This window comes from Halichoeres trimaculatus, unplaced genomic scaffold (assembly GCF_033239565.1).
Source record: "Halichoeres trimaculatus isolate MK-OKI-2021-1 unplaced genomic scaffold, fHalTri1.1 fHalTri1_scaffold_10, whole genome shotgun sequence".
NCBI lineage: Eukaryota > Metazoa > Chordata > Actinopteri > Labriformes > Labridae > Halichoeres > Halichoeres trimaculatus.
In genome coordinates this window covers 28,660,726-28,675,324 of record NW_027437187.1, presented here as the reverse complement: position 1 = coordinate 28,675,324, position 14,599 = coordinate 28,660,726, and the positions used below count along the sequence as shown (strand labels likewise).

At 48.4% G+C, this 14,599-nt stretch overlaps 1 protein-coding gene across 1 annotated transcript in view; it reads right to left on the bottom strand.

The window, feature by feature from the left end:
* Window positions 1-14,599, bottom strand: part of LOC141796253 (mucin-2-like) — a 35,784-nt gene that overhangs the window by 1,867 nt on the left and 19,318 nt on the right. The window contains exons 29-34 of the mRNA XM_074677250.1: window positions 6,495-6,545; window positions 4,803-4,982; window positions 1,436-1,476; window positions 1,156-1,278; window positions 535-636; window positions 288-416 (exon numbers count right to left, since the gene is read on the bottom strand). Coding sequence (XP_074533351.1) covers window positions 288-416; window positions 535-636; window positions 1,156-1,278; window positions 1,436-1,476; window positions 4,803-4,982; window positions 6,495-6,545 — 626 coding nt within the window. The remainder of the gene's footprint in view (window positions 1-287; window positions 417-534; window positions 637-1,155; window positions 1,279-1,435; window positions 1,477-4,802; window positions 4,983-6,494; window positions 6,546-14,599) is intronic.

Genomic DNA, 14,599 nt, shown 5'->3' with positions numbered 1-14,599 from the left:
TAAATAAGCAGACAGATCTAATCTCACACATCATTTGTAAAACATGAAACTCTTCCTCACTAATACATTCAAAAATACACATTTTTATACTTTTAACCAACAGAGTTTGCTAATTTTTTTTCATTCTGTTCATTCATTTGTAACAGGTGCACATTTTGAAGCTTCAAACAGTTTGAGAAAATTTGGATGCAAAGCAGACAGTGAGAAAACTCAGCATTAGCTCAAAATCATTTACAATCTCTGAACTCCTAAAAGTAGTGATCATTTTATTCCTGGATTTTACTTACAGGTACACAGTTGTCTGGATCAAATGGTGGGCATGAGATTTGTGTTACAGTGTGCACAAACTCATCCTTCTCCTTTTTGCACTCATACTTTGTGCACTTGTCATTTTCTGGTGACCAAGATTCAGAAGGCTGTTTAAAAAAGAGAGAAGTAGTTTAACATGTAAACACAAACATTTCTCACCAATTTCAAAATTAACATAAGATAACAGATGGTTATCATGAAGATGTTTATAAAGCACTTTGTTACCTCAAGGTATTTTGGAGAAGGCAAGCCAGGGATCTTCAACACACATTTGGTCTTTTTACACAATTGACAACATTGCCCTGGTATGGTTTCAAATTCATATCCCTGGAAAACAGAATGAAAAGATCATTATGAAGATTATTTTGATAACAGGATACTTCCACCCTGAATAAAGTCTGTCCCCACTCACCCTTCCAGCTTTATGTCTGTGTATTTAGAGAGGACAGGACAGTGGATAGAGCAGGAAACAAGGTAAGGGTAGAAAGTGACATGAAGGAAAGGGACCTAACTGTGCACCCATGCCCCTGATTTAAAATTTTCAACATACAAAGAGTTAAAAAGTTTGATATTTGTCTAAGATTTCTAAAGCCAGACAACTTGGGGTGAGGTTTTTTGTTTTTCTTTTTTTTTTTTTAGCGAAAGTTCTTGTTGAGAGATTTAATAGTTGAATAGTCAATAGTATTGATTTTCAGTGAGGATGGCCCTCATAGACAACAGGTTGACTGATTTCATGTTCCTGCTACTGTATAACAGATCAGCAGTAAAATTATCAAGGTCTGCTGATAATTAACTCCAATAAATAATTCAGATTTACTCAGTTCTTTATAATTTATGCAAACGTACCTCTGGACACTTGGATAAACAAGACATCGTGGCACACTCGAATTCATTCAGTTTGGTGTTGGGGTCCTCTCTGTTTGTACAGATGCATGTTTCACATGGACCTTTGGAGAAAGTCGTACCAGGCTAAGAAGAAGAAAAAGGAACAGAGAAAAGTGAGACAAAGTTAACTACATACACACTGGCTTTTCTCCAGATCACAGAGTTTAAACTATACATTTAGAAGCAGCCCTGTCTGTGTCACACATGCAAAATGTGTCTAGCATACCGCATCAGCCCTTACCTTGTACTCAGTATTACTGAAGACGCAGACATGTTTGGGGACTGAAAATTCAAAAAAAGATTGCGTCCAAGGGTCAATAAAAGTACAAATACATTTACAGTGAATGAAACTTGCGAGTAATGCTTACCACACATGTAAGAGGGGCAGCAACTTGTGTTTGTAATTTGCACTTGGAACTGGAATCCCAGTGGGCACCTTGATGGTGGTGGTGGACAAAGGTTTTTTTTACATTCTGTTGATTTGAAAGAAAGAAGTTTTTTAGTTGGGTGAAAAATAACATGGCAATTGATTCGCGGAAAATGTCTGACTCAGCATTTTCACCCATAAGATGAGTTCCTGAAAAATAAGTTAAGTTGAGAAGGAGAAAATGAGCTTAAGAGCAAACAAGGTCTGTTGCAGCTGTAAAGTCCTAAACCATTTTTTTAAAATCAAAAACTGTAACATGTTGTATGGATAGGTTTGTGCTAGAGGGCTCTAATTTCGTGGCGCAGCGCAGGGGGCACAAGCCTGGCGCAGCCTAAGTAGTGCTAATTTCGTGCGGCGCACCACCATGCACTGCCAATTTGACAATTTGGTAGACCGTCTACGCAGAGATGGGTGTGACTGTGCGCCAGGGGGAGTTGACGGCGCACCAGGGGGAGGTGTCAGCAGATTCATGTTGGCGCAGTGACAATTTTGTGCCAAAAACGTGCGCTGAAAGCTCGCTAGCTCCAACCAGGTCTATCCTCGGTGCAAGGCGGAGCGCACCCTGCGCAGCTGTAATTTGATGACAGGCGCACATGTCATCAAAGCCTCAGAGGCAGGTTTCCAGAGTGTCAGGCACATTTTAATGCAATAAACAATCACAGTAATCACTATTTAATGTAACTGTCTGAACCAGTATATACATTTGTATCTATATTAATTGTCCCGTCACATCTGATGTCAGATTAAAGCTGTTTGTCATAATGGAAAGTTAACCTGACGGCAGATGGAAGTTTGATGCACATCTTACAATAAAACAATAAACAGCCTTAACATCTGATACTGAGTATATATCTGGTTTTCTCATTTCATTTAATTCAAAGAAAAGAGGGAGAGAAAAGACGAAGAAAAAAGAGACAAAATAAATGTGTCACTCAGGATTTACCCGTGATTTCCCATATTTCTCTGTTTTAGTCTTTATTTTTAACGTGATCTAAAAAGATGGAGTACATTATTGTAAGGAGGATGAGGCGGAGACACTGGGAGAGTATACAGTATATCACCAAAGGCTCTGCTATTTGGCGATGACAAACCAGGAGTGCAGGTGGATCAAAAGTATTCTGAATGGATAAGCCAGCTGTGTAACTGCCTCTTAATTTTTTACTCCGAATAAAGACAAAGGAACAGATTAAATCTGTCCCGGGAGCTGGCCCACACGGTGACGCGCTTCGTGTCCTCCGATGCGCCCTGCTATCCATTCTCCTGGTGCAGGGACAGCAGCTCTGACCGTCTCCGCCACCAGCACTGTTTCCACGATGCTCAGGATCACTCAGACCAATCAGACGCTGCGCCTCGGCCGCAGAGCATTTAAAGGCGAGGAGAGGCACTCATTTGATTGGTGAAAACAGCGCTCGGCTGTGTTAAACCCACTCATGGTTTTTCTCCTCCCTCTCTGCCATTTGCATGGAGGGAGGCGTGGACGCGCTCCTCTGCGCTCCATTGCGCTCCTCTGCGCCTTGACTGCGCCTTGACTGCGTCTCTCTTGGCACTGCAGGAAACTTGCAAAGTGTGCCGGTCACGCCCTGTGTGCACGGCGAAGGCACACAGGGCCGGCGCACCTCACCTCAAGTGTTTATTAAGCTGATTTGGCTGTCTGCTTATTTTGGAGGCCCACCTTGTTCTTTGTGATTTTCTGTTGTTCAATGTGGAGTAGTTTGTCACCACTGTCTGTGAATGGCACTTTATAAGTAACATGTACTTGTTTGGTTTATTTATTGATTTATTGCAGGTCAGCTGAACACCAGCTGCATGTTCTGTCAAGCGCATGGCAAGACTACCAGATAACTGGTGTTATGAGAGGGAGGACATGCCGTGCTTCCTACACCAATGATCAACCTCTTCTAATTCATGTTGGGCTTAAAAACCTGAAATGCTTTGATATATAGATACTATAAAGTGGTTACAAAATATTATAAAGTAGCTTCATGTGAGCCATGCGGATCTATCAAAGGTGAGCTCAGGTACTTCCTCAATAGTACTACTCCCCTATTGGATGAACCAGATACTTGAAGCCAAAGCTTTATGCACTGCTTGCAAATCAAGACCAGCAATCACTTTAACAACTGAAGTAAGAAAACTTAACATGATGCAAAGAACTGCCGTGGCAGGACACTTTCACAGTACAACAGTTGCTCTATATTTTTTGCAAACAAATAAATAAGTATGAGTTAACAGTGAAGCTGTGTGTGCATCATCTGCTCAGAAAATGTTTAAAGTCATAAGATGAAACAAGATATTTCATGTCTTCATTCGGTTTGTATTTTGAAAAGTGGATTAGGGACGCTGCATTTATGTAACCCAATGATTTGATTTACATCAAAACTGTGACATTTTAAAATGTTCATTGAGATATTCACAATTGTAAAACTAAGTATTTAATTTAAGATTCAATAATATTTGCATAATCAAAATACATTTTGTCAGTTCATAGTTTTAATTATTGAATTCTATTAGTTTTTTCTTTCACTGAAAGATTAGATATATATCATGCATTTGGTTAAAAGAGTATGTGTTCACATTTTTAGAGAGAGTTGGTGGTCATCATTTTTGTGTGCACAAAGTCTGAGGAGGCTCTAAATATGTTTGCAGAGTAAGAACAAAATCAAGTAATAAAATACGTTCACACACACAATTTAAGCGCAAATTTGTGCATACACACTGTTTGTGAATGAGGCCCAGTGTTGTTTTTTTGTTGCAGTCAAGTTAAATATGCTCTGGTTTTGAAATGTTTTGTTTTATTTTGGAAGTCACTGGGCGATTTTATGCATTTTCTGTGCATGACCTACTGTCCTGCTCGACCTGGTTTGTGCACATCGGCATGTCACTACTGAAGCATTCTGCAAAAATTGGGGGCTTGCCAGGGTTGAGATGCAGCCAGACTGCAAAGGAGCAGAGCTGGTGCGAGTTGAAACATTAATTTGGTTAGAAGTCTATCAGATCTCAAGCCAATCTCTATACTGGATGATCAGAGAATGCATTTGGTGTATTTTGGCTTTTCATTTTAAAAAGCTTCATTTGCCTAGCAACAAACTGGTGAAACTGTATTTTCAAGACAAAAAAGGTAAAAAATGTTTCCTAAATCAGTATTTTAGTAGGTGTAGGTTTGCTTCTTTAGAACACTTACCACATGGAACAGCAGATGTTGAGGTAGTCTGTGTTGTAGTACGGGGGCTTTCGGTGGTGTTAGTAGGTGAAGGAGTAGTAGAGTGGCATGGTACCACATGCTTTACAGCAATGCATGACAAATTGCAATATGAAGTGAAGCACGAACCTTGTCCATCAGTTACATTGTACATGTAGGTTCCTTCGTAAAAAAGAAAATAACAGGAAAACAACAGGACAGTAAAATCAGAGTAACAGGTTCTGTGGCAAAATGAGTTACCATCAGGCTACAGTTTAAAATTAATGCAACTAACATAAAAAAACAGATCACAGAAGTTTTTTGTTAAGTGCATATTTCTAAGTTATCTATGTTAAACTTGCTGTGAGGAGGATTCGTTTTAATCAGACTGCAGTGCAACTTTTTGGCCCACCCACACTGTTGTGAAGACGTGACTTTGATGTTCATTTTGAGAGATTGGATTAGAACAAATTTTCATTGTTCAAGACAGCTTTTACCGAATACAATATGCAGGGATAAGGTATTTATCAGTAGCTAAGTAGCGCTGTTTTTTATGTGTAATAACAAGCAAATGTAGTAAGTTTGTCCTGTAGTTCAGTAGCAGGCTATATGTACTGCTACTGACACTGCTCCCCAGTGTGCCGATGTATCCGTAGGATAATGTGACAACAAGCAAACTTTGTTAGTTTGTGCGATTAATTTGTAGCTGTCAATATTTAACACAACTGGCAACCAAGTGCTCTAACACAGTAATTCTTAAACAGGGGTACGTGAGGGCTCTCCAGGGGCTGTGCAAGATTCAAAAATGTACATTAAAAAAAGGGGGGAAAAATGAACCAAGCGAAATTCCTTTAACACAATATATTCAATCAGTATTTGAATCCAATTTAAGTATAAGTTCATAAAATTTATTAAAGTTAATAAACTGAAAATTATGTCCAATAGGCACTAATAGTACAGTGCTGTGTTTTATGTCTTTTTTTTTACTTTTTTGTTTTCAACTAAAGCTACTTTGCACTTGTGAGGGGGTACTTGGTAGAAGAAACATCTAACAGGGGGTACATCACTGAGAAAAAATTGAGAACCACAGCTCTAACATATGTCCATATTGTGTAATGCTAGTGGACCCTAGTTATGTCCTGCAAGTGCTCATCTACCAAGCAGAGCAAATATAACTTCACTCTTTCTTTTGTAGATAGACACAAGTTTAAGAAGACCACTGCAGTATAATAAAGGAAAGGCATGTGGGTTGGAATGTATACATGAATAAAAGTTTGACCCGTGTTCAAGCCTTGAGCTTGTGATCGTTCACTCTCCAAGTTTGCCTTCTTTGGCTCTTCTTTTTTCTGTCTGACAGTTAGTCTCCTGTGTCCATAATTACTAAAAAATGAGCACAAGAAATAGTTTTAAGCAGTGGTAAAACATAGATCTGTCTTCTTACTACTAAACTTTGACAGCCTGTGTGGTATTGACATACAGACTTGGACATACCAACAACCAATCCAGTCTTGCTCAACCTGATTAGAAAGCGAAGAGGTACCATTCAGGAACAACCTAAATTGGCACTGATAATGTCATTTTCAAGTGTGGATTAGAAAAGGGAATGCACCTGGAAGGAAGACTTTTTCAAATTCACTAAAAAATTCCTCACAGCAAATTTAGGTTGGGCAATATTAACCAAAGAAAGATGCTTACCAGGTGAGAAAATTTTGCCTTCAAACTTGCAGGAACAGATTGTTGTTGCTGCTTTGGAGGTGGTCCCTGGGATTGTTGTTGCTGTGGTAGTGGTAGGCTGTGGTGGGACTACTGTGGAGGTGGTCCCTGGGATTGTTGTTGCTGTGGTAGGAGTGGGCTGTGGTGGGACTACTGTGGAGGTTGTCCCTGGTATTGTTGTTGCTGTGGTAGTGGTGGGCTGTGGTGGGACTATCGTAGAGGTGGTCCCTGGGATTGTTGTTGCTGTGGGAGTAGTAGGCTGTGGTGGGACTACTGTGGAGGTGGTCCCTGGGATTGTTGTTGCTTTGGTAGTGGTAGGCTGTTTTGTGAATACTGAAGTAGTTGTTATTGACGCCACAAATCTGTTGGGTATTGCTTCGGTTATGGTAGTGGGCTGTTGTGTCACTTCAATGGAGGTGGTCCCTGGGATTGTTGTTGCTGTGATAGTGGTAGGCTGTGGTGGGACTACTGTGGAGGTTGTCCCTGGGATTGTTGTTGCTGTGGTTGTGGTAGGCTGTGGTGGGACTACTGTCGAGGTGGTCCCTGGGATTGTTGTTGCAGTTGTAGTGGTAGGCTGTGGTGGGACTACTGTGGAGGTTGTCCCTGGGATTGTTGTTGCCGTGGTAGTGGTGGGCTGTGGTGGGACTACTGTGGAGGTTGTCCCTGGGATTGTTGTTGCTGTGGTAGTGGTAGGCTGTGGTGGGACTACTGTGGAGGTGGTCCCTGGGATTGTTGTTGCTGTGGTAGTGGTAGGCTGTGGTGGGACTACTGTGGAGGTGGTCCCTGGGATTGTTGTTGCAGTTGAAGTGGTAGGCTGTGGTGGGACTACTGTGAAGGTTGTCCCTGGGATTGTTGTTGCTGTGGTAGTGGTAGGCTGTGGTGGGACTACTGTGGAGGTGGTCCCTGGGATTGTTGTTGCAGTTGTAGTGGTAGGCTGTGGTGGGACTACTGTGGAGGTTGTCCCTGGGATTGTTGTTGCTGTGGTAGTGGTGGGTTGTGGTGGGACTACTGTGGAGGTGGTCCCTGGGATTGTTGTTGCCGTGGTAGTGGTGGGCTGTGGTGGGACTACTGTGGAGGTGGTCCCTGGGATTGTTGTTGCTGTGGGAGTGGTAGGCTGTGGTGGGACTACTGTGGAGGTGGTCCCTGGGATTGTTGTTGCTGTGGTAGTGGTAGGCTGTGGTGGGACTACTGTGGAGGTGGTCCCTGGGATTGTTGTTGCAGTTGTAGTGGTAGGCTGTGGTGGGACTACTGTCGAGGTGGTCCCTGGGATTGTTGTTGCTGTGGTAGTGGTAGGCTGTGGTGGGACTACTGTGGAGGTGGTTCCTGGGATTGTGGTTGCTGTGGTAGTGGTAGGCTGTGGTGGGACTACTGTCGAGGTTGTCCCTGGGATTGTTATTGCTGTGGTAGTGGTAGGCTGTGGTGGGACTACTGTGGAGGTGGTCCCTGGGATTGTGGTTGCTGTGGTAGTGGTAGGCTGTGGTGGGACTACTGTGGAGGTTGTCCCTGGAATTGTTGTTGCTGTGGTAGTGGTAGGCTGTGGTGGGACTACTGTAGAGGTGGTCCCTGGGATTGTTGTTGCAGTTGTAGTGGAAGGCTGTGGTGGGACTACTGTGGAGGTGGTCCTTGGGATTGTTGTTGCTGTGGTAGTGGTAGGCTGTGGTGGGACTACTGTGGAGGTGGTCCCTGGGATTGTTGTTGCTGTGGGAGTGGTGGGCTGTGGTGGGACTACTGTGGAGGTGGTCCCTGGGATTGTTGTTGCTGTGGGAGTGGTGGGCTGTGGTGGGACTACTGTGGAGGTTGTCCCTGGGATTGTTGTTGCTGTGGTAGTGGTAGGCTGTGGTGGGACTACTGTGGAGGTGGTTCCTGGGATTGTGGTTGCTGTGGTAGTGGTAGGCTGTGGTGGGACTACTGTGGAGGTTGTCCCTGGGATTGTTGTTGCTGTGGTAGTGGTAGGCTGTGGTGGGACTACTGTGGAGGTTGTCCCTGGGATTGTGGTTGCTGTGGTAGTGGTAGGCTGTGGTGGGACTACTGTGGAGGTGGTCCCTGGGATTGTTGTTGCTGTGGGAGTGGTGGGCTGTGGTGGGACTACTGTGGAGGTTGTCCCTGGGATTGTTGTTGCTGTGGTAGTGGTAGGCTGTGGTGGGACTACTGTGGAGGTGGTCCCTGGGATTGTGGTTGCTGTGGTAGTGGTAGGCTGTGGTGGGACTACTGTGGAGGTTGTCCCTGGGATTGTTGTTGCTGTGGTAGTGGTAGGCTGTGGTGGGACTACTGTGGAGGTTGTCCCTGGGATTGTGGTTGCTGTGGTAGTGGTAGGCTGTGGTGGGACTACTGTGGAGGTGGTCCCTGGGATTGTTGTTGCTGTGGGAGTGGTGGGCTGTGGTGGGACTACTGTGGAGGTTGTCCCTGGGATTGTTGTTGCTGTGGTAGTGGTAGGCTGTGGTGGGACTACTGTGGAGGTAGTCCCTGGGATTGTGGTTGCTGTGGTAGTGGTAGGCTGTGGTGGGACTAATGTGGAGGTTGTCCCTGGGATTGTTGTTGCTGTGGTAGTGGTAGGCTGTGGTGGGACTACTGTGGAGGTGGTCCCTGGGATTGTTGTTGCAGTTGTAGTGGTAGGCTGTGGTGGGACTACTGTGGAGGTGGTCCCTGGGATTGTTGTTGCAGTTGTAGTGGTAGGCTGTGGTGGGACTACTGTGGAGGTTGTCCCTGGGATTGTTGTTGCTGTGGTAGTGGTAGGCTGTGGTGGGACTACTGTGGAGGTTGTCCCTGGGATTGTTGTTGCAGTTGTAGTGGTAGGCTGTGGTGGGACTACTGTGGAGGTGGTCCCTGGGATTGTTGTTGCTGTGGTAGTGGTAGGCTGTGGTGGGACTACTGTGGAGGTGGTTCCTGGGATTGTGGTTGCTGTGGTAGTGGTAGGCTGTGGTGGGACTACTGTGGAGGTTGTCCCTGGGATTGTTGTTGCTGTGGTAGTGGTAGGCTGTGGTGGGACTACTGTGGAGGTTGTCCCTGGGATTGTTGTTGCTGTGGTAGTGGTAGGCTGTGGTGGGACTACTGTGGAGGTGGTTCCTGGGATTGTGGTTGCTGTGGTAGTGGTAGGCTGTGGTGGGACTACTGTGGAGGTTGTCCCTGGGATTGTTGTTGCTGTGGTAGTGGTAGGCTGTGGTGGGACTACTGTAGAGGTGGTCCCTGGGATTGTTGTTGCTGTGGGAGTGGTGGGCTGTGGTGGGACTACTGTGGAGGTGGTCCCTGGGATTGTTGTTGCTGTGGTAGTGGTAGGCTGTGGTGGGACTACTGTGGAGGTGGTTCCTGGGATTGTGGTTGCTGTGGTAGTGGTAGGCTGTGGTGGGACTACTGTGGAGGTTGTCCCTGGGATTGTTGTTGCTGTGGTAGTGGTAGGCTGTGGTGGGACTACTGTAGAGGTGGTCCCTGGGATTGTTGTTGCTGTGGGAGTGGTGGGCTGTGGTGGGACTACTGTGGAGGTGGTCCCTGGGATTGTTGTTGCTGTGGTAGTGGTAGGCTGTGGTGGGACTACTGTGGAGGTGGTCCCTGGGATTGTTGTTGCTGTGGTAGTGGTAGGCTGTGGTGGGACTACTGTGGAGGTGGTCCCTGGGATTGTTGTTGCTGTGGTAGTGGTAGGCTGTGGTGGGACTACTGTGGAGGTGGTTCCTGGGATTGTGGTTGCTGTGGTAGTGGTAGGCTGTGGTGGGACTACTGTGGAGGTTGTCCCTGGGATTGTTGTTGCTGTGGTGGTGGTAGGCTGTGGTGGGACTACTGTAGAGGTGGTCCCTGGGATTGTTGTTGCTGTGGGAGTGGTGGGCTGTGGTGGGACTACTGTGGAGGTGGTCCCTGGGATTGTTGTTGCTGTGGTAGTGGTAGGCTGTGGTGGGACTACTGTGGAGGTGGTCCCTGGGATTGTTGTTGCTGTGGTAGTGGTGGGCTGTGGTGGGACTACTGTGGAGGTGGTCCCTGGGATTGTTGTTGCAGTTGTAGTGGTAGGCTGTGGTGGGACTACTGTGGAGGTTGTCCCTGGGATTGTTGTTGCTGTGGTGGTGGTGGGCTGTGGTGGGACTACTGTGGAGGTGGTCCCTGGGATTGTTGTTGCCGTGGTAGTGGTGGGCTGTGGTGGGACTACTGTGGAGGTGGTCCCTGGGATTGTGGTTGCTGTGGTAGTGGTAGGCTGTGGTGGGACTACTGTGGAGGTGGTCCCTTGGATTGTTGTTGCTGTGGTAGTGGTAGGCTGTGGTGGGACTACTGTGGAGGTGGTCCCTGGGATTGTTGTTGCTGTGGTAGTGGTAGGCTGTGGTGGGACTACTGTGGAGGTGGTCCCTGGGATTGTTGTTGCTGTGGTAGTGGTAGGCTGTGGTGGGACTACTGTGGAGGTTGTCCCTGGGATTGTTGTTGCTGTGGTAGTGGTAGGCTGTGGTGGGACTACTGTGGAGGTGGTCCCTGGGATTGTTGTTGCCGTGGCAGTGGTAGGCTGTGGTGGGACTACTGTGGAGGTTGTCCCTGGGATTGTTGTTGCTATGGAAGTGGTAGGCTGTGGTGGGACTACTGTGGAGGTGGTCCCTGGGATTGTTGTTGCAGTTGTAGTGGTAGGCTGTGGTGGGACTACTGTGGAGGTTGTCCCTGGGATTGTTGTTGCTGTGGTAGTGGTAGGCTGTGGTGGGACTACTGTGGAGGTTGTCCCTGGGATTGTTGTTGCTGTAGTAGTGGTAGGTTGTGGTGGGACTACTGTGGAGGTTGTCCCTGGGATTGTTGTTGCTGTGGTAGTGGTAGGCTGTTGTGGGACTACTGTGGAGGTGGTCCCTGGGATTGTTGTTGCAGTTGTAGTGGTAGGCTGTGGTGGGACTACTGTGGAGGTCGTCCTTGGGATTGTTGTTGCTGTGGTAGTGGTAGGCTGTGGTGGGACTACTGTGGAGGTGGTCCCTGGGATTGTTGTTGCTGTGGTAGTGGTAGGCTGTGGTGGGACTACTGTGGAGGTGGTTCCTGGGATTGTGGTTGCTGTGGTAGTGGTAGGCTGTGGTGGGACTACTGTGGAGGTTGTCCCTGGGATTGTTGTTGCTGTGGTAGTGGTAGGCTGTGGTGGGACTACTGTGGAGGTGGTCCCTGGGATTGTTGTTGCTGTGGTAGTGGTAGGCTGTGGTGGGACTACTGTGGAGGTGGTTCCTTGGATTGTGGTTGCTGTGGTAGTGGTAGGCTGTGGTGGGACTACTGTGGAGGTTGTCCCTGGAATTGTTGTTGCTGTGGTAGTGGTAGGCTGTGGTGGGACTACTGTGGAGGTGGTTCCTGGGATTGTTGTTGCTGTGGTAGTGGTAGGCTGTGGTGGGACTACTGTGGAGGTGGTCCCTGGGATTGTTGTTGCTGTGGTAGTGGTAGGCTGTGGTGGGACTACTGTGGAGGTGGTTCCTGGGATTGTGGTTGCTGTGGTAGTGGTAGGCTGTGGTGGGACTACTGTGGAGGTTGTCCCTGGGATTGTTGTTGCTGTGGTAGTGGTAGGCTGTGGTGGGACTACTGTGGAGGTGGTCCCTGGGATTGTTGTTGCTGTGGTAGTGGTAGGCTGTGGTGGGACTACTGTGGAGGTGGTTCCTGGGATTGTGGTTGCTGTGGTAGTGGTAGGCTGTGGTGGGACTACTGTGGAGGTTGTCCCTGGGATTGTTGTTGCTGTGGTAGTGGTGGGCTGTGGTGGGACTACTGTGGAGGTTGTCCCTGGGATTGTTGTTGCTGTGGGAGTGGTGGGCTGTGGTGGGACTACTGTGGAGGTGGTCCCTGGGATTGTTGTTGCTGTGGTAGTGGTAGGCTGTGGTGGGACTACTGTGGAGGTGGTCCCTGGGATTGTTGTTGCTGTGGTAGTGGTGGGCTGTGCGGGGACTACTGTGGAGGTGGTCCCTGGGATTGTTGTTGCAGTTGTAGTGGTAGGCTGTGGTGGGACTACTGTGGAGGTTGTCCCTGGGATTGTGGTTGCTGTGGTAGTGGTAGGCTGTGGTGGGACTACTGTGGAGGTTGTCCCTGGGATTGTTGTTGCCGTGGTAGTGGTGGGCTGTGGTGGGACTACTGTGGAGGTGGTCCCTGGGATTGTTGTTGCTATGGTAGTGGTAGGCTGTGGTGGGACTACTGTGGAGGTGGTCCCTGGGATTGTTGTTGCTGTGGTAGTGGTAGGCTGTGGTGGGACTACTGTGGAGGTGGTCCCTGGGATTGTAGTTGCTGTGGTAGTGGTAGGCTGTGGTGGGACTACTGTGGAGGTGGTCCCTGGGATTGTTGTTGCTGTGGTAGTGGTAGGCTGTGGTGGGACTACTGTGGAGGTTGTCCCTGGGATTGTTGTTGCTGTGGTAGTGGTAGGCTGTGGTGGGACTACTGTGGAGGTGGTCCCTGGGATTGTTGTTGCCGTGGCAGTGGTAGGCTGTGGTGGGACTACTGTGGAGGTTGTCCCTGGGATTGTTGTTGCTATGGAAGTGGTAGGCTGTGGTGGGACTACTGTGGAGGTGGTCCCTGGGATTGTTGTTGCAGTTGTAGTGGTAGGCTGTGGTGGGACTACTGTGGAGGTTGTCCCTGGGATTGTTGTTGCTGTGGTAGTGGTAGGCTGTGGTGGGACTACTGTGGAGGTTGTCCCTGGGATTGTTGTTGCTGTAGTAGTGGTAGGTTGTGGTGGGACTACTGTGGAGGTGGTCCCTGGGATTGTTGTTGCTGTGGTAGTGGTAGGCTGTGGTGGGACTACTGTGGAGGTGGTTCCTGGGATTGTGGTTGCTGTGGTAGTGGTGGGCTGTGGTGGGACTACTGTGGAGGTTGTCCCTGGGATTGTTGTTGCTGTGGTAGTGGTAGGCTGTGGTGGGACTACTGTAGAGGTGGTCCCTGGGATTGTTGTTGCAGTTGTAGTGGTAGGCTGTGGTGGGACTACTGTGGAGGTGGTCCTTGGGATTGTTGTTGCTATGGTAGTGGTAGGCTGTGGTGGGACTACTGTGGAGGTGGTCCCTGGGATTGTTGTTGCTGTGGGAGTGGTGGGCTGTGGTGGGACTACTGTGGAGGTTGTCCCTGGGATTGTTGTTGCCGTGGTAGTGGTAGGTTGTGGTGGGACTACTGTGGAGGTGGTCCCTGGGATTGTTGTTGCTGTGGAAGTGGTAGGCTGTGGTGGGACTACTGTAGAGGTGGTCTTTGGGATTGTTGTTGCTATGGTAGTGGTAGGCTGTGGTGGGACTACTGTGGAGGTGGTCCCTGGGATTGTTGTTGCTGTGGTAGTGGTAGGCTGTGGTGGGACTACTGTGGAGGTGGTCCCTGGGATTGTGGTTGCTGTGGTAGTGGTAGGCTGTGGTGGGACTACTGTGGAGGTGGTTCCTGGGATTGTGGTTGCTGTGGTAGTGGTAGGCTGTGGTGGGACTACTGTGGAGGTTGTCCCTGGGATTGTTGTTGCTGTGGTAGTGGTAGGCTGTGGTGGGACTTCTGTAGAGGTGGTCCCTGGGATTGTTGTTGCAGTTGTAGTGGAAGGCTGTGGTGGGACTACTGTGGAGGTGGTCCTTGGGATTGTTGTTGCTGTGGTAGTGGTAGGCTGTGGTGGGACTACTGTGGAGGTGGTCCCTGGGATTGTTGTTGCTGTGGGAGTGGTGGGCTGTGGTGGGACTACTGTGGAGGTGGTCCCTGGGATTGTGGTTGCTGTGGTAGTGGTAGGCTGTGGTGGGACTACTGTGGAGGTGGTTCCTGGGATTGTGGTTGCTGTGGTAGTGGTAGGCTGTGGTGGGACTACTGTGGAGGTTGTCCCTGGGATTGTTGTTGCTGTGGTAGTGGTAGGCTGTGGTGGGACTACTGTAGAGGTGGTCCCTGGGATTGTTGTTGCAGTTGTAGTGGAAGGCTGTGGTGGGACTACTGTGGAGGTGGTCCTTGGGATTGTTGTTGCTGTGGTAGTGGTAGGCTGTGGTGGGACTACTGTGGAGGTGGTCCCTGGGATTGTTGTTGCTGTGGGAGTGGTGGGCTGTGGTGGGACTACTGTGGAGGTGGTCCCTGGGATTGTTGTTGCTGTGGGAGTGGTGGGCTGTCGTGGGACTACTGTGGAGGTTGTCCCTGGGATTGTTGTTGCTGTGGTAGTGGTAGGCTGTGGTGGGACT